Here is a 19,026-nt window from a genome sequence, read left to right as displayed (position 1 = left end):
TCATGGCATATAAGGTCCTCTACAATCAGTCCCTCTCTATGCTGCACTCATACCAAACTATGTGCAATCTTCTGCTTGATCAAGCATCCTCCAGTCAACTTCACACCTCACCCCAGCTTCCTTGGCCATCTGTCAGCTCCTTATCTTTCAGAACCCAGGTCAAGACTTGTCTTCCAGGAAACTTGCAAGCAAATTCTTACTGCACCCTTTGTGACATCACTGATTGATGTGCTTAACTATTATTGCACTTATCACACTGAACTGCAATCATTTACCTGCTGCTCCAATTAGACTATAAATTCCAAGTTATTATCGCCATCCACAGTACCTAGGCACAGTGCCAATTACATGAGGTACTTATTACCTATCAATGAATGAATGTTTATGACTCCCACAATACTTTATAAAATTGCCACTATAAAAGTCCAAGCCCTTCCTTCTGCCTCTATCCTCTTACAAGTCCTTCTGCCTCATTTATCAACCTTCCTAATATCACCTAAATGCTTTCTGAAGCACAATTCTGATCATGCCCTGCTTAACCTCAGAAGACTCCTACTGCTGTTAGCTCCTGCCTTATTTTCCCTGCTGTTCTAGAAGCTCACAAAAAACCACTGTTTTTCCAAAGTAACAGCTCAGCTCTATCCTAATTACAAAACCAATAAGGTCAAACAGCACCCAGCCAGCCTCCACTTAATGTCTCAGTCAACATCTGATGAAGTTTAGACACCCTTCCAAATCCCAACTAGGATCTGATGGTACTGGTGATAGCTACAGGATTCCCGTATTACCCAGTGACAGCCTCCCCCACTTGGACTACAGAGAAAACTCTATTCATCACTCATTTTATAGTAATAGTGCACTGGGGGCTGCTGTGAGGGGATGAACAACACTAAGGGGACCACTGTCTAGAGAATTTTAAAACAATAATAAAATTGACTAAGGGTCAGTCTACTTTTTATCACCACCACAAAACAGCAATTCTAAATGTCAGTAATAAAATTCTCCTCCCTGCCAGGGAGGCCTGGCCCAACACCACCACTCCTTAGTAAATCACTGCTATTCAGGCATCATTCCCTTTTGAAACCTTTAACCCATGCAAAACTGAACTAATCACCTCTTCCTAAACCCTTAATACACATCTGAATCTCCTGCAAGGCCAAAGCATGTTAAGGGGAGCTTATCATTAACCGGTATGGACATTGATGAACACACGCCCCCTTCTGGCCAGCTTCCCATCAACAGTTGGCCTCAGCTGCCCAGTAAGGTCCTCCATAAGTGAAATGAGCCAAGTCCCAGTTTCTCTATGCTGCTAGGAGAAACTAACCATCATGCCTTATACTCATCCTGCAGACCAGGCTAACTGCATACAGAATGTAACTTGAATTCCAAAGGCCAACATTCACAAAACATCATAATCTGGACCTAATTCTTTCTAATATTTTCCTCATACCAAACTACTTATACTCAGTATATTTCTGCCTATTACATGTAAGTCTTTTTGTGTTACAGTGCTTTGTGTCCGATTTACCTAACTGCTAAGCCCCAGATGGAAATTTAAAGACTCAATCGTGTTTTATTGCTATAGATGCAATGGACACTCAGTTCTATTAAATAAAACTAGGGACAGTTAATACATAAAAGAGCAAAATACATTTTTATTATATAGAATTTTATTTTTAAAAAATTTTTCACAGAATACATTTCACATTAAAGATTCTCACAGTGGGTAAAATAACAATTTATTATTTAAAGTTTTATATTTGTGGATATTATTTTGGGACAAGTAAAATGAACACATTTGAGGAGTTAAGTATCACTTTAGAACATGTAATATTTTGATACCTTTACAGGGGTACCTCTTCCCTCTGCATGAAACTTCTCTATATTCAGAAGTTCTCCAGGCTCTTTTTACCAGGATTTAGAAATTTGTAATGTGAAATATCCTGATAATAATAGCATTTCCTAACTTTATAGTTTCCCAAAGACATATAACCATCAGTGACTGGTATCAACTAAACAAAGGGGGAAAGTTTTCAAACATTAAGTGCTGCATAAGTTTCTGCAGTCTTTACTTATGAATTAATAGCTTTTCCTCTCTCCATAACTCTTAGGGCAAATATAGAAGTTTGATTAGGTATTGACAGAAATAAAGCTGAATTCCCTTTGTTTGGTAAATTAAAATGCAAAAGCTCATATATAATGTTCAGTTACATTGTGAGTCTTGAGAAGCTGGAGGACAACCTCATTCACTCGCCAGAATGTGGAACTCTGTCTCACAATTTCTTGGATACAATTCCTCTCAACCCTTTTCCTCACAGATTAAATTCTAAAACTAGCCAGGTGATTAGGAGAAGAGACTTATCTCACCAGTGGACTCATCTGTTATTTCCTCCTTATTGTGAGATGAATGGCATGACAGAGCAGAGGCAAAGAGGTGTACAATCAATTTTCAAGGTATTAAGTCAAGAAGGTCAGAGTTTCCATAGCATGGCAACAGCTTTGCAGATGCCCACATCATGATAGTTGAAATAACAAAGCCCAGCAAAGGTGAAAGCCGAGAGTGCCAAGAGGCCTGCCTTGGCAGCTTTCTGCAATGCATCCTTTTGAACATAGTCAGTAACAACTTGTCCAAGGCCCCTACGGGGAAAAAAAAAAATCACAGCACAAATGAAAAAATCACAAATGACACTAGAAGACCACACAGATAACTTGGCTACAAAAAGACAATCAGATTCAAAACGCAACAAGTCAAAAACCAAAGTAAAGGAATCAAGACTTTCCTAATAATATAATAAAGACATCTTCCTATTCTTCAGATTCAATTTTCCATAATTACTTATATCAGAAATAGTGATTATTTGCTACTCTATCTACAAAATCTTGGTGTGTGTTTTTTTAAATGAAAGCAATGTTCTACAGTTTTTCATTAATTCAAAAAGAATGTATTAAACAGATATGATGTGCCAGAACCTGTTATAGGTATTGGGAGCACAGCAAATAAGACAGCATCCCTGCCCATATGGAATATTCACTCTAGTGAAGGAAAGAGTACATAGGTGCTATGAAGTAATATTCTAGAAAGGATGACCTGAATGAGAAGAATCATCCAAGCAGAAGTGACAATGACCTTGGTATCTTTGAGGAACAGTAAAAAGGTTAGTGTGGCTGGAAATCGGGGAGATCAGGTGAAGATAGATCACATAGGGCCTTGAAGGTCATGAAAAACAGTTTGAATTTTATTTGAAATATGAGAAACCACAGATGTGCTTTAAGTAGGGAGTGACCTAATTTTACTTCATTTTTTTAAATCTTTAATGTTTAAAGTATTACAGATGCCCCCCTTTCCCCCCACACTGCCCCCCTCCACCCGGTTCCCACCCCACCCCAGGCCTTTACCACCCTACTGTCTGTGTCCATAGGTAAGACCTTTGGTTAATCTCTTCCTGCTCCCTTCCCTCTTCCGAGATTCGCCAGTCTGTTCCAGTTTCCATGCCTTCTATTTTATTCTCCAGTTTATTTTGTTCATTCGATTTCTTGTTCATTTTGATTTTTAGATTCAACTGTTGATAGATAAGTATTTATTACCACTTTATTGTTCCTATTTTTTTTTTTTTTTTAAATATATTTTATTGATTTTTTACAGAGAGGAAGGGAGAGGGACAGAGAGTTAGAAACATCGATGAGAGAGAAACATCGATCAGTTGCCTCCTGCACACCTCCCACTGGGGATGTGCCCGCAACCAAGGTACATGCCCTTGACCGGAATCGAACCCGGGACCCTTTAGTCCGCAGGCCGACGCTCTATCCACTGAGCCAAACCGGTTAGGCTGTTCCTATTTTTTAATCTTTTTCTTCTTCTTCCTCTTCTTAAAGAATACCTTCAATATTTCATGTAATACTGGTTTGGTGGTGATGAACTCCTTTAGCTTTGTCTGTGAAACTCTTTATCTGACCCTCAATTCTAAATGAGAGCTTTGCTGGGTAATCTTGGTTGTAGGTCCTTGCTATTCATTACTTTGAATATTTCTTGCCACTCCCTTCTGACCTGCAAAGTTTCTGTTAAGAAATCAGCTGACAATTGTATGGGCGCTCCCTTATAGATAACTAGCTGCTTTTCTCTTGCTGCTTTGAAGAGTCTCTCTGGCCCGGCCGGCGTGGCTCAGAGGCTGAGCATCAGTCTATGACCCAGGAGGTCATGGTTCGATTCCCGGTCAGGGCACATGCCCAGGTTGCGGGCTACCGATTGATGGTTCTCTCTCATCATTGATGTTTCTGTCTCTCCCTCTCCCTTACTCTGAAATCAATAAAAATATATTTAAAAAAAAAAAAAAAAAAAAGAGTCTCTCTGGCCCTGACTGGTTTTAGCTCAGTGGATAGAGTGTCGGCCTGTGGACTGAGGGGTCCCCGGTTCGATTCCAGTCAAGGGCATGTACCTTGGTTGCCAGCTCAATCCCCAGTGTGGGGTGTGCAGGAGGCAGCTGATTGGTGTTTCTCTCTCATTAATGTTTCTGACTCTCTATCCTTCTCCTTTCCTCTCTGTAAAAAATCAATAAATAAATAAATATATATATATATATATATATGTATATATATATATATATATTTTTTTTTTTTAAATCTTCCACAAAAAAAAAAAAAGAGTCTCTCTGTCTGTAACCCTTGGCATTTTAATTATGATGTGTCTTGGTGTGGTCCTCTTTGGGTTCCTCTTGCTTGGTACTCTCTGCACTTCCTGGACTTGTAAGTCTATTTCTTTCACCAGGTAGGGAAAGATTTCTGTCACTATTTCTTCAAATAGGTTTTCAATATCTTACTCTCTCTCTTATCCTTCTGGCACCCCATAATGTGAATGCTGGTATGCTTGAAGTTGTCCCAGAGGCTCCTTACACCTTCACCTTCTTCACCTTCTTCCTCTTCTTCTTCTTTTTGCTTGTAGCATTCTCCAAATAATTGATTTGATTCTCGGAATCTTCTACTCTACTGTTGAATCCCTGTATTCTTTATTTCAGTCAGTGCATGCTTAATTTCTAACTGGTCCTTTTCCATGTCTTTGACATTCTCACTAAGATCCTTGAAAGTCCTACTGAATTCCTTGATGCTCTCATGAAGATCCTTGAATAACCTTATAACCATGGTTTTGAATTCTGTATCTAGTAGTTTGCTTGCTTCCATTTCTTTCATTTGTGACATGTTTGTCCCTGCATTTTGGTTGCTTCCCAGTGTTTGTTTCTATGTATTAGGTAGAGCTGCTATGTCTCCTGGGCTTGGTAGAGTGGCCTTCTATAGTAGATGTCCTACAGGGCCCAGTGGTTCAGCCTCCCCATTCACTTGAGCTGGGCACTCTAGGTGCAACCTATGTGGGCTGTGTGTACAGTCTTGTAGTTAAGCCTTGACTGCTGCTGGTATCTCTGGGAGGAATTGACCTCCAGGCCAACTGGCTGTGAGGACCAGCTGCAACTCCAGTGGGAGAGCTGCTTTGCAGGATACACCCCTATGGAGCAAGGACTTGCTTCAGTGGGGCTTTGGTGCTCACTGAGTCTGCCACTTGAGTGTGTCACTTGTGGATGTGTAGGATTGTAATCTGGTATGGTCTGAAGCTGTCCACCAGGTGTGCTGGCTCTAGGGCCTGCAAGTAGGTACAAAATCAGCCACTTCTAGGGCCACCCAGCAGGAGCTATTTGTATTGAGCTTTGAGGTGCCCAGGCAAGGCCCTGCCATGAAGCAAGGCAGGCTGGTGCTAGTGCCAGGTCTTGGTCTTTTTATTGATAGGTGTGGGACATGCTGACACCAGCTGCAACTTGTTTGAGAGATTTTAGCAAAGTCTGAAGCCTGAGCCAGGACAGGCCATTCATATGGAAAAGCCACTGCAAAAAGCTTGGGTGGGGCTGCAAATTGGATGGAATGGGGTGTCAGAGAATCACCAAGGCTGAGAAAACAGTGTGAGCCAGGCTGTTGGAAACTCAGATATGCCTGCCAATCAGCTCTGCAACAGGGAAAGTCTCAGCATAGGAACAATGACCCCTGCGAGCACCCATCTGGGAGAAAGCTGTCCCTGAGTTCTTGCTCCAATGCCAGACAATCCAGTTCCTCCCTACATGTCCCTCTATCCCTTGAGCTGTTGCCCCAGCGCTGCAGCTCAGAGGGAGAGAGTCCATGTAAGTTCATGTGCTGGTTCTTTAAGAGGAACTGCCTGGATCTCCAGCACCATCTGTGTCACTGAGCCACAATCCCTGCTGGTTTTTACAGCCCAAAGTTACAGGACTTCTCTTCCCAGATCTGAAACGCTGGGCTGGGGGTCTGGTATGGGGCTGGGCCCCACTACTTCTCATGGGAAGCCTTAAAGATATCCCTCCCAATTAAAAAAAAAGCCATATGTGGGTGTCAGAGCAGCCCATTCTGCGCCTCCCCCACTCCTACTGGTCCTAATGTGCTTTCTTCTTTATTTCTCTAGTTGTAGGACTTCCATTTAGCCAGCTTTCAGGCAGCTAAAAGATGGTAGTTCTGTATTTTAGTTGTAATTTTGATGTGGTTGTGGGAGGTGGCGATACAGGCATTTACATATGCCACAATCTTGGTTCTCCTAATTTTACTTTTTACTTAACAACTTTATTGATACATTAGAGGTCCGATGCATGAAGATTCGTGCAAGAATGGGCCTTCCTTCCCCTGGTTGCCGGCACCGCCTCTGCTCCGGCCCGGAGCTGCCTTTCCGCTTTCCCACACTGCCCAGAGGCCTGGAGCGGCTGGGGCAGTGCAGAATACCTGTGTCGTCGCCATGGCGCAAGAGTCCCACCCCCGGCCGCTCGGCACCTGTGTATGCAAATTAACCCATGTTGTGTTAATTTGTATACTAACTCCTGATTGGCTGGTGGGCATCACAAAGGTATGGTCAATTTGCATCTTTCTCTTTTATTAGTGTAGAAATTCACTTACCGTAAAATTATCCTTTAAGTGTACAACTCAGTGACTTTTAGTATGCTCACAAATTCTGTAACTCTAGCATGTTTTCATCACCCCAAAAAGAAACCCTGGGCCCTGAATGGTTTGGCTCAGTGGATAGAGCGTCAGCCTGGGGACTGAAGAGTCCCAGGTTCAATTCCGGTCAAGGGCATGTACCTTGGTGGCGGGCACATCCCCAGTAGGGGGTGTGCAGGAGGCAGCTGATTGATGTTTCTCTCTCATCGATGTTTCTAACTCTCTAGCCCTCTCCCTTCCTCTCTATAAAAATCAATAAAATACATTTAAAAAAAAAAGAAAGAAAGAAACCCATGCCCCAGGTTGTGGGCTCAATTCCCAGTAGAGGATGAGCAGGAGGCAACCAATCAATGATCCTCATCATTGATGTTTCTATCTCTCTCTCCCTCTCCCTTCCTCTCTGAAATCAATAAAAATATATTTAAAACACAAACAAACCTGTACTTAACAGTCTATTACCCAACCATTAATTTGTTTTCTATCTCAATGGATTTGCCTATTCTGGACATTTTATATAAATGCAATCATACAACATGTGGCCTTTTATGTCCAGTTTCTTTCACTTAGCATAACATTTTCAAGGTTCATCCATGTTGTGGCTTGTATCAGTGCTTCCATTCTTTGGCCAATTAACACAGGCATATATCATTTTATTGCACATTACTATATTTTGCAGATATTGCAGTCTGTGACAACCCTGCATCGAGCATGTATATTGGTGCCATTTTTCCAACAGCATTTGCTCACTTCATCTCTCTGTTACATTTTTAAAAAATATATTTTTATTGATTTCAGAGAACAAGGGTGAGAGATAGAGAGAGAAAATCATTGATCAGCTGCCTCCTGCACACCCCTACTGGGGATCGAGCCCACAACCCAGGCATGTGCCCTGACTGGGAATCAAACCATGACCTCCTGCATCATATGCCGATGCTCAACCACTGAGCCATGCTGGCCGGGCATCTCTGTCACATTTTGATAATTCTCAAAATATTTTAAACATTTCCATTATTATTGTATTTGTTATAATAATTTTTTTTATGTTAATTGGGAAAGATCCTTCACCAGAAAAAAAAATGACTTGCTGAAGGCTCAGATGATGGTTAGAATTTTCTAGCAAAATACTATTTTTAAATTAAGGTATGTACTTTTTTAATTTTTTTATTTTTTATTATTTTTAATCATTATCTAAAGATATATTTTTGCATTAATTTTTAGGGAGAGTGGGAGAGAGAGAGGGGAAAGACAGAAAGAAGCATCGATGTGAGAGAAACACATGGACTGGTTGCCTCCTGCACATGCCCCGACCAGGGCCCAGGCCACAGAGGAGCCTGCAACGAGGTTCATGCCCTTGATTGGAATCAAACCTGGGACCCTTTGGTCCACAAGCCAACACTCTATGCACTGCGCCAAAACAGCTAGCACTATATTTTTTTTAGACATAATGCTATTGCACACTTAATAGACTATAGTATATACAGTGTAAATAACTTTTATATGCACTGGGAAAGCAAAGAACTCCTGTGACTCACTTTATTTCAATACTTGTTTTATTGCAGTGGTCTGGAACTGAACCCCGCACTATCTCAGAGGTGTGCCTATAGTCATATATATCACATTTTGTTTAGCTATTCATCAGCTGATAGACATTTGGATTGTTTCACTTTTTGGCTATAAATAACACTACTATGTACATTACTGTATGATTTGGTATACAATCATGTTTTCAATTTGATGGGGGGGGGGGGGGGAAGGATATACACCTAAAAGTGGAATCTTTGATTTATATAATATATAGTTTTTTTGTTGGAACTTCCAAACTGTTTTCCAAAGTGGCTGACACATTTTACATTTCCAGCAGAGCTATATGAGGACACCAAGTTTTTGACATCCTTGAAATACTTGTTACTTACTGTCCATCTTTTTTATTACAGCCATCCCAGTAGATGTGAAGTGGCATCTCATTGTGGTTCTGATTTCCATTTCTCTAATAACAAATGATATTGAGCATTTTTCATGTGCTATTGGCCATCTATCGATCTTCGTTGGATAAATATAATTTTACTTTTTAAAAAGGTCACTCTGGCTATAGTGTGGCAAATGGACAGTGCAGGCAGGAAAAGGAGGGCAAGAACAGAAACAGAAAACTAGTTAGGAGGCAGTGGAAGTATTCTAGGCAAGACTCTTGGCTTAACCTAGGCTGGTGACTGGGGAGATGGTGTGAAGAGACAATTCAGGCTATGTTTAAAGAACAGAGTTAACAGAAAGAGCTGGTGGACTAGATGTAGAATAAGATGAAAAGAAGTATCTAGAATGTCTCCTAGGATTTTTGACTTGAGCAACTAAATTTAATTAAATTGGCAAGAACAGGAGAGCTTTTGAGGGAAAATCAAGCAGATGTTGAGGAAAAAAAGAGTGATTTTGGCAAAGTTAAATTTAGGATGACAAACATCCAAGTGGCTGGATCAGTTAGGAACTGGAAATAAAAGTCTGCAGTTCAGGGGGGGAAAAAAAAAAAAAAAAAAATATATATATATATATATATATATATATATATATATATATATATATATATATATATATATATATAAAACTAATACACAAACTGTCCCCTTGGGAGTTCGACCAGGAGACCAGGAGTTTGATCGCTCACTATGACATGCGCTGACCACCAGGGGGCGTAATGAAGGAAGGCCACAGCTGGCAGCAGGGGAAGGGAGGCCTCAGCCGGCAGCTGGAAGGCCCTGATCAGCCCTGATCACAGGCCAGGCCTAGGGACCCTAACTGTGCACGAATTTTGTGCACCGGGCGTCTAGCATAATATAAGTCTGAGCTAACTTTGGAAAAGTGTGTAGAGAGCCCTGACCGGTTTGGCTCAATGGATAGAGCGTCAGCCTGCAGACTGAAGGGTCCCGGATTCGATTCCAGTCAAGGGCATGTACCTGGGTTGCGGGCACATCCCCAGTAGGGGGCGTGCAGGAGGCAGCTGATCGATGTCTCTCTCTCATCAATGTTTCTAACTTTCTATCCCTCTCTCTTCCTCTCTGTAAAAAAAAAAATCAATAAAATATATTTTTTTAAAAAAAGTATGTAGAGAAATTAAGAAGGCCGAGACTGAGCTTGGAGTTCAGACCATTAGTATTCAGAGGTCAACCAAGAGGAGAAGGAGCTGGCAGAGGAGACTGAGAAGGTACAGCTGGTGAGGTGGAATTAAACAGTTATGGCATCTAGGAAGCCAAAGAAAAATTACTCAAGGAGGGAATATTCAAATAAGTTGAATACCACTAAGAGTTCAAGTAAGTGAATAGGGAACAAACAACCAGATTTGAAAAGATGGTCTTTGGTGACTTTGGTAAGAATGACTTCTGTTAGCCCAGCCCATATGGCTCAGTGGTTGAGTGTCGAACTGGGAGGTCACACAGTTCAATTCCCAGTCAGGGCACAAGCCAGAGTTGTGGGCTTAATCCTCAGTGTGGGGCATGCAGGAGGCAGCCGATCAATGATTCTCTCTCATCACTGATGTTTCTATCCCTCTCTCTCTCCCTGCCTCTCTGAAATCAATAAAAATATATTTTTAAAAAATGACTTCAGTTAAATAGTTGGGATAAAAGCCCAATTAATGTGGGTTAAACGAGATTAGATGCTAAAGAACTATTACATAATGATAGAAGGTTCTTTCTAGTCTTGTGTGTGTGAAAAGAGAGAATTAGTAAGGTAAATGTCAATTGTAATTTTTTTAATGTATTACTTTAAAATCATCTTATTCTGATTTTTCATTAATTTAGATACATCTCCTTCCAAGAAACACGTTAGAGAAATATTACTGTACTTGTAATCTAATATTTCATAGCAATTAGAATCCTTTATTTTGAAAGGTCCATGTGGTTAAAGGGTAATTCTTCCTAACCATCCCCAGAAAACCAGGTAGGCAAAATCCCCTTAACCCTAGCTAGAAAATGATTTAATAAGTCACTTAACTTCCCTGGGGTACATGTGTAAAATAACAGAGATGATTAAGATACTCCCCCAAGTCCTTTCAGTTCTACCAAACCTTCCCATGTTATACTATCCTTACAAAACAACGTAAAATGAACTCAAGGAACCCAATTGTTACCTACAAACTTTGTAGAGGGTCATAAATTAACTGGTTAACTGCCACGCATCCAAAACGGAAACCATCCCCACACACCATGGTATTCTGAATTTAATTTAAAAAATTATTTTGCACCCTAGCTGGTTTGGCTCAGTGGATAGAGCGTCAGCCTGCGAACTAAAGGGTCCCCAGTTCGATTCCAGTCAAGGGCACATGCCCAGGCTGTGGGCTCGATCCCCAGGAGGGGGCATGCAGGAGGCAGCCAATCAATGATTCTCTCTCAATCATTGATGTTTCTATCTCTCTCTCCCTCTCTGAAATCAATAAAAATATATTTTAAAAAAATTATTTTGCAATGAATATTATAAAAATAAATATATTACAGTTCGGGTATTCTTGACTATCTTCAGCTGAAAAATTCTAACGAAAAATGATTTTAAAGTTGGCCAGGGCTGCCACTTAGGGAAAACATTTTTTTTTTTTTTATAGATGCGTGTGGCATGTGGGAAAGGTCCGCCGCTTGCGTCTGCAGATGCTTATGGCGTACAATGGGTTAAGAAGTCAGTGGACAAAATACAGAAAAACTAGAAATGCATTCATTAAACAAATGTTTTCTTAGTGCTATGTGTCAGGTACTGCTTAGGCACTAAAACTACAATAGCAAACAAAAATTGTCAAAAATCTGTATCATATTTATTTTATTAAAAAGGGCAAGACTGAAATAGAGTATAGAGGGTGCATATTTTGGTGATAAAATTATGATGAAAGGTAAGGAAGTAATTACTGTAAAAATCAGGATTACTGTAAAAATCAGGTTCCTGATGAGGGATACTGAACAGCTATTGAGGTGATAGAACACAAGGAAGAGGCTTCTGGAGTAGATGGCGAAGTTCTACTTCTTGACCTGGGTGGTATTACCCTTGTAATTATTCATTAAGCCAGAGACTTTATTCTTCTGATTTTATTCTAGTTGGGGGGAGACTAGGAAAACATAAAATGATGTGTTATAGTAGAATTTAGTAAGTGCTACTGAGAAAAATAAAACGAGAAAGGGATAAGGAATGTTGGGAAGGGCACTGCAATTTTGAGTAAAAGTAGAGAAGACTTCAATAAGAAGGTGACATGAAGAAAATGAGGGATAATCCAAGTATGTAACTAGAAAAAAGAGTTTCAGGCAGAAGGAATAGTAAGAGTAAAGCCTTGAAGCTGGGAGTGTCCCTGCATGTCGAGAATTATTAAGAAATGCCGAAACCGGTTTGGCTCAGTGGATAGAGCGTCGGCCTGCGGACTGAAGGGTCCCGGGTTCGGTTCCGGTCAGGGGCATGTACCTTGGTTGCGGGCACATCCCCAGTGGGGGGTGTGCAGGAGGCAGCTGATCGATGCTTCTCTCTCATCGATGTTTCTAGCTCTCTATCCCTCTCCCTTCCTCTCTGTAAAATATCAATAAAATATATTAAAAAAAAAAAAAAGAATATTTAAAAAAAAAAAAAAAAAGAAAGCCTGTGGGAATGAGGGATAGTAGCTGGAGATAAGGGAGAAACAGGCCAGATCACAGAGTCTAGACCACTGTAAGAATTCTTTTAGTTTGAGTGTGATTAGGAGACAACAAAAGGTTTTGAGAAGGGGAATGTCTTGACCTGACTTAATATTTTAACAGAATCAGGGGGCAGCTGTGTTGGGAATAGACAGAAGGAGGACCAGTTAAGAGACTACTACTGGAATAGAGGACAATGACCAAGTTTGGGGCTTGAACAAAAAGAACAGAAATGCTATTAATTCAGATGGGCAGGAGTGCTAGAGGAAGTGATCTGGGAGACATCAGCAACTCAGTTCTATAGCATGCTACATTAAAAATATCTATTAGATCCCGGCCAACGTGGCTCAGTGGTTGAGCATCGACCAATGAACCAGGAGGTCACGGTTCAATTCCTAGTCGGGGCACATGCTTGGGTTGCGAGCTCGATCCCCAATGTGGGGCGTGCAAGAGGCAGCCGATCGGTGATTCTCTCTCATCATTGATGTTTCTATCTCCCTCTCCCTTTTTCTCTAAAATAAATAAAAATATATTTTTTAAAAAAGTCTATTAGATATGGGAGTGGAGACATCGAATGGGCATGTGGATATATAAGTCTGGGCATAGAAATACCTTATATTATGTTTTCTACAGGTCTTGAGTATCTCAATTTCTCCCTTATATGCAATAATGAAACAAGCTCACAGCAAACAAACTGAACTAACAACATAATACTGAAAGCACTGCTGTACTTGCCAATGACTATGGAGAGAGAGGACCGCAGCCAGGGAGTAGTCCATCACAGAAGAAGGATTCAAATACGCAGCTGGAAGTAGGCCCAGGAGCAAAACACTGACAACCCTCTCACCAGTCCAATGGAGAGATGCAGCCTTGGAAGCAGCTATAGAAAGGAGGGACCAGATTCATAAGAGTTGAAGGGGTAAACCTATCTCTCACATTCAGTATCTGCCACAAAAGAACTCAAACTGACAGAAGAGCAAATAATATGCGTGTAAAACTTAACTCTGAGCATAAAGAGGGTAAGATAAAGGGAGATAATTGAAAGAGATGCTTCCCCCCCACTTATTTTTTAGTACAGGTTGTCTCAACACCTACACATGTTGATTAGAAGATAGATCCACTTTACTTATAGGCAAGAAATGGACAAAATATATTTGCAGAATTACCAACCTTGCACTTCAGTATAATGGACAGATACCTAATGAATACAAGTTAGGGACACCTTAGAAATTCCTTTAAAATATTACTTTTTTAAAAAATGAAAACAACCAACTCAGAGAAGCAAAGTTCTGATGTCAACTTTTAGATCCATTGTCCTTGTTCTGTCCCATTGCTCATAAACAGAAATAGAACAATAAGCAAGTGAAAAACCAAATGGGCTATAAACATTTCTTTGATAGCCTCTATTTTTTTTGTTTTTATTTTTTTTTTGTTACAGACCCTTTTGGGAATCTAATAAAAGGATGGAGCGACTTTCCAGAAAAATGCACATGAACACATACATTAAAACTATGCATACAGCCCTAACCGGTTTGGCTCAGTGGATAGAGCGTCGGCCTGCGGACTGAAGGGTCCCAGGTTCGATTCCGGTCAAGGGCATGTACCTTAGTTGCCGGCACATCCTCAGTAGGAGGTGTGCAGGAGGCAGCTGATTGGTGTTTCTCTCTCACCAAAGTTTCTAATTCTCTATCCTTCTCCCTTCCTCTCTGTAAAAAATCAATAAAATATATTTTAAAAAACAAAACAAACAAAAAAAAACTATGTATACAACTTCAGGGGTTTTCAGTCCCATGCATCCCAAGTTAAAACTACTCTGCTAAATCTAACTAAACTAAGCAAAGAAATGCAGAAACAAAAACTTTTCAAAGATAAAATTAGTCTAAAAAGCACAAGATTACACTTGTATAATTTCTCATCACTCAGATGCAACTATATCTAAATGGCTGATCTAAGAGTCAAGAGAAGTCTTTATTTGATCTTTCCAGACTTCAAAAATTAAATTACAGTCAACTCATATTCACCTATACAGGCTTTCTAAGACTAACTTTAATAATATCTGAAAACAGCCCAGCCGGGTGTAGCTCAGCGGTTGAGCGTTGACCCAGGAACCAAGAGGTCACCGGTTTGATTCCCGGTCAGGGCATATGCCCACGTTGCGGGCTCGATCCCCAGTGGGGGGCGTGCAGGAGACAGCCAATCAATGATTCTCTCTCATCATTGATGTTTCTATCTCTCTCTCCCTCTCCCTTCCTTTCTGAAATCAATAAAAATATATATATTTTTTAAAAATCTGAAAACAGTATTCATCCAAGAAATGCCATGATTTTAATACCAACCTATATAAAAACAAACAAGTTAATTACAACTATGAATATGCATAACTTTTTAAAAATGTCCACTATTTTAAGTTATTCATATTTGGCTCCTCTCCATAAACTAAATAAATAAGAGTAACTAAACTACTGAACAGACTCTTCCTAAAGCTATTTTCTTGTTTAAAAAATTAAAAATTTTAAAATTTTAAAAAATTTTAAAAAATACTTATATAAGATTCTCTGAGTGTAAATGGCATCATTCAACCATGTTGGTGTTGTCTGCCCAAAGGTGTAGGCTAGGTCTTCACTTGACAGAGCTGGACACAAAAGTTCCCCCCACAGACAACAAGTCCTCCCAAAGACATGATAACTAGCTCAGATGAAGATGGCCAGAGCCCATTTGAAAGCAGCAGCAATGGAGAAAACATACAATGGCGGCTGGGTGACAGGTAAATGTGCTGTATTCCACACCATCCTGGGGTAGGTTGGTCCTGGAGAAATGCCGAGATTTGAGCAGGTCTGACCACTGGGATTCGGAGGAAGAGAGCTAAGGAAAGAGACATTAGGAGGATCATAAGCACCTCTCTTGTAACAGGATTGACAGACTTTCTAAATGGCCATAGGCAACCTACTTCAACCCAAACAGAGGATAGTATCTCATCTGTAAATTAAAGATAGCATCTATTTTGCCTGGCCAGCTTGGCTCAGTGGTTGAGTATCGACCTATGAACCAAGAGGTCACGTTTCAATTTCTGGTCAGGCACATACCCAGGTATGGGCTTGATCTCCAGTGAGGGGCGTGCAGCCGATCAATGATTCTCTCTCATCATTGATGTTTCTATCTCTCTCTCCCTCTACCTTCTTCTCTGAAATCAATACAAATAAAAAATAGAAAGATAACATCTATTTCACTGGGTTTCGGTAAGGTCAGACTAAGTAACCACTGGAACACTGAAAACTCAACAAACCCCTTATGTAAAAAAGGCTTCACTTTTACTAATTCTTAAAAGTAAATTGTAGTTTTCTCCTTCCATTTACTCATCCACTTGGCAGTGGAGTAAGAGATAAAAATACAGTCTTTGTTCTCAAGGAATTCAGTCTAGTTTGGCAAGTTCATTTATTAGCGTTCTCCTTTTCAAGATCAATTTCTCCACTTGTAATCCTGAACCCATCTCTTTCTGTCCCGTTTGGGATCCTGTGTCTTGGTTAAAAAATAGACAGAGCTTAGTTAACCCAACTCCACTACTTACAAGCTGTGAGATGATCAGCAATTAAGTAAAACAGGCCCCCTAACCTCAATGTCGTCAATTGTAGAATGAAAATAATAGCACTTATTTATAATACTGTTGAAAATAATATATACTAAGTGTTCAGTATAATTCCAGGAACTTATAAGCACTCAATAAAAGGTCATTTCTCTCCTGTATCTTTAACCTCTCCTTTCAATTGGCCATTTTCCCTTCACTGATGTAATATACTTCCCTTGATACTAATTCCTACAATGCCCATGTGCTCTTCCCCTGTTCTCTTTCTCCTTTCAACCATGCTTCTTTAAAGTGTTATTTAAATCATCCTGGCCGAAACCGGTTTGGCTCAGTGGATGGAGCGTCGGCCTGCAGACTGAAGGGTCCCAGGTTCGATTCCGGTCAAGGGCATGTACCTTGGTTGCGGGCACATCCCCAGTGGGGGGTGTGCAGGAGGCAGCTGATCAATGTTTCTCTCTCATCGATGTTTCTAACTCTCTATCCCTCTCCCTTCCTCTCTGTAAAAAATCAATAAAATATATTTTAAAAAAATAAAAAATAAAAAAATAAATAAATAAATAAATCATCCTGGCTGGTGTGGCTCAATTGGTTGAAGCATCATCCCATACACCAAAAAGGGCAGGTTTGATTCCCGGTCAGGGCACATACCCAGGTTTCAGGTTTGATCCCCGGTGGGGCCACGTACAGGAGGCAACGGTTGATGTTTCTCTCTCACATTGATGTTTCTCTTCCTCTCTCCAAAATCAATAAAGTAAAATAAAAAAAAATAATAATCTCAACTTTCCTATCATTCTTTAACTCAGAAACTTATTTTTATCCCCACCAAAGCTGATTTAGTAAATTGCCAATGGTCTCAAGTAGCCATATCCAACAGGTACTGTTCAGTCTTCATCTTATTGGGCCTTTCATCACCACCTGGCATTATGCTCTTTCCTCCCTTCTTTTCTGACAGAACTCTCTTCTAATTGTCTCTTTGATTCTCTGATCATCCTATATCAGTCTCCTCCAGCATTCACTCTTTTTTAAAAATATGTTTTTAATTGATTTTTAGAGAGAGAGGGAGAGGGACAGAAATATCGATGAGAGAGGAACATCATCGATTAGCTGCCTCCTGCACACCCCCTACTGGGGATCGAGCCCGCAACCCAGGCCTGTGCCTTGACTGGAAATCGAACCAGCAACCTCTTAGTTCCTGAGTCTACACTGAACCGCTGAGCCACACCGGCCAGATCTCCTGCATTCACTCTTAAATGTTTTCCCAGGATTCCATCATCTGCCCATTGCTCTCCTCCCTTCCTCTGCCCACCACTGGCCATTCTGTCTACTCAGCTTCTACTGAGTTGATGACACCCAAATTCTGTATCTCCAGCCCTGATTATCTCTCCAGTTTCAGAAGTTTAAGTGCCTGCTGGGCCTCTCCCCTGACATACCCTACATAGTCCTCACACTCACCATGCCGAAATCTAAAATCATCCTTCAACTCACTTTCTCATCCAAAATTGTCTGCCATTTGTGTGTTCCCCACTTTAAGGACATCCCAGCCTAACCCAGAAACCTGGAAGTCATGTAGGATTTTCTCCCTAAATTCAGTCAATTGCCAAATCGCACTGATGTACCCAAACATCTCTTGAGACAATGTTTTCTGGACTTCTCTTCAAGTTCAGGACCTCATCATCCTTGCCTGTGCTACTACCCCAGTGCCCTACCTCATCTCCCTGACTTGTGTCTTAGCCTGACCATCTCCCGCGATGGCCATCTACCACCCTGCTACCAAAGTGGTCCATCTAAACTGCAAATCTATGTCAAATTTTTCAATGGCTCCCCTGCACACCAGGTAAAATGTATACTCCTTATCAAGACAAGTTCTTGTATGATTTGATTCCAGTTCCCCTTTCCAGATTCAGCGCTCATTCCTTACCTTGAGCTTCACGCTTTAATATCCAATTTGTTTTGTTTCCTCTCCTAGCAACCAGTTTCTCCACCTTCCTTCATCGCTGCATTTGCTCATCCCAGTAGCCCTAACTGTAATGACCTTACTCCTGTGGCCTTGCGGATCAGGCACACCTCCTTCAGGAACGGAGACAAAGTACTCCTTCCAAACTGAGCGCGAAATATATTCTCCCTCTGGACTGGTATAACAATGTATGTACAGCACAACAGTTGTTTGGTGTTAAATTATGCTTATATGGATTTTCCCTAAAAAAAGGAAGTCTTTGAGGGCAAGAACTATGTTTTATTCACATCTGAATCCCAAGCTTACTACTACAGTGCCTGGTATAACACAAATGCCCAGTTCAATGATTATCGAATTGATCCCATACACCCACTCGAGGAGCAAGACCAGCCACTGGGATTTAGATCCTCTTTTCCGAGTCAGGGTGGGAGCACGGTAAGAACAGTGAATGGGGAGGGGGAGCGAGCTCCTATGAATAGCCTCGGCAGGGCTGTGACTCCCAGAGGAGTTCTTTCAGATTTACCCCCTCACCACGTCGGCCCAGGGCAGGCGAGAGACGCGCTCCGGGAATATCTGGGCCCGCAGGCGCGGTGGTCGTTGCTGTGGTTCCGACAGGAGCCAGAGTGGCCAAAGCGAAGGAGGAGGACCTCCCGCTCCAGAGGCCACGCCACCCTGCAGAGGAACCCTCCCTGCATCCCTGCCCAGCGGGAAGCCGCGCTGGGAGCCCGCAGCCGCCCGGACCCTCACCTCGGCCTCCTCGGGCACCGCAGAGGGCACTCAGCCTCCACACACTCGCCATCTCGCTCCTGAAGGTTCAAGGTCATCCAGCAACCCGGAAACAGTCACAGGGCACCTCCTACCACGACGCGAAAGAAAACAAGGAAAAGGAA

The 19,026-nt window shown here is 41.3% G+C and overlaps 1 protein-coding gene across 3 annotated transcripts in view; it reads right to left on the bottom strand.

Moving 5' to 3' along the window:
- The window catches only part of LOC308234293 (testis-expressed protein 12), a 104,356-nt gene extending 85,334 nt beyond the window's left edge, over positions 1-19,022 (bottom strand). For 2 of the 3 annotated variants that reach the window (XM_080641811.1, XM_080641812.1), the window contains exons 1-3: positions 18,884-19,022; positions 15,348-15,464; positions 13,338-13,482 (exon numbers count right to left, since the gene is read on the bottom strand). In XM_080641811.1, the coding sequence (XP_080497937.1) occupies positions 13,338-13,482; positions 15,348-15,464; positions 18,884-18,935 (314 nt within the window). In that variant the 5' untranslated portion in view covers positions 18,936-19,022. Of the gene's footprint in view, positions 1-1,622; positions 2,638-13,337; positions 13,483-15,347; positions 15,465-18,883 lie in introns of those variants that run through there. The other variant, XM_080641813.1, reaches the window with a different exon arrangement.
- Positions 19,023-19,026: the final 4 nt, after the last annotated feature.

The sequence above is a fragment of the Plecotus auritus genome (genome assembly GCF_963455305.1).
Source record: "Plecotus auritus genome assembly, chromosome: 9".
Lineage (NCBI taxonomy): Eukaryota > Metazoa > Chordata > Mammalia > Chiroptera > Vespertilionidae > Plecotus > Plecotus auritus.
This window is presented reverse-complemented; position numbering and strand designations above follow the sequence as displayed.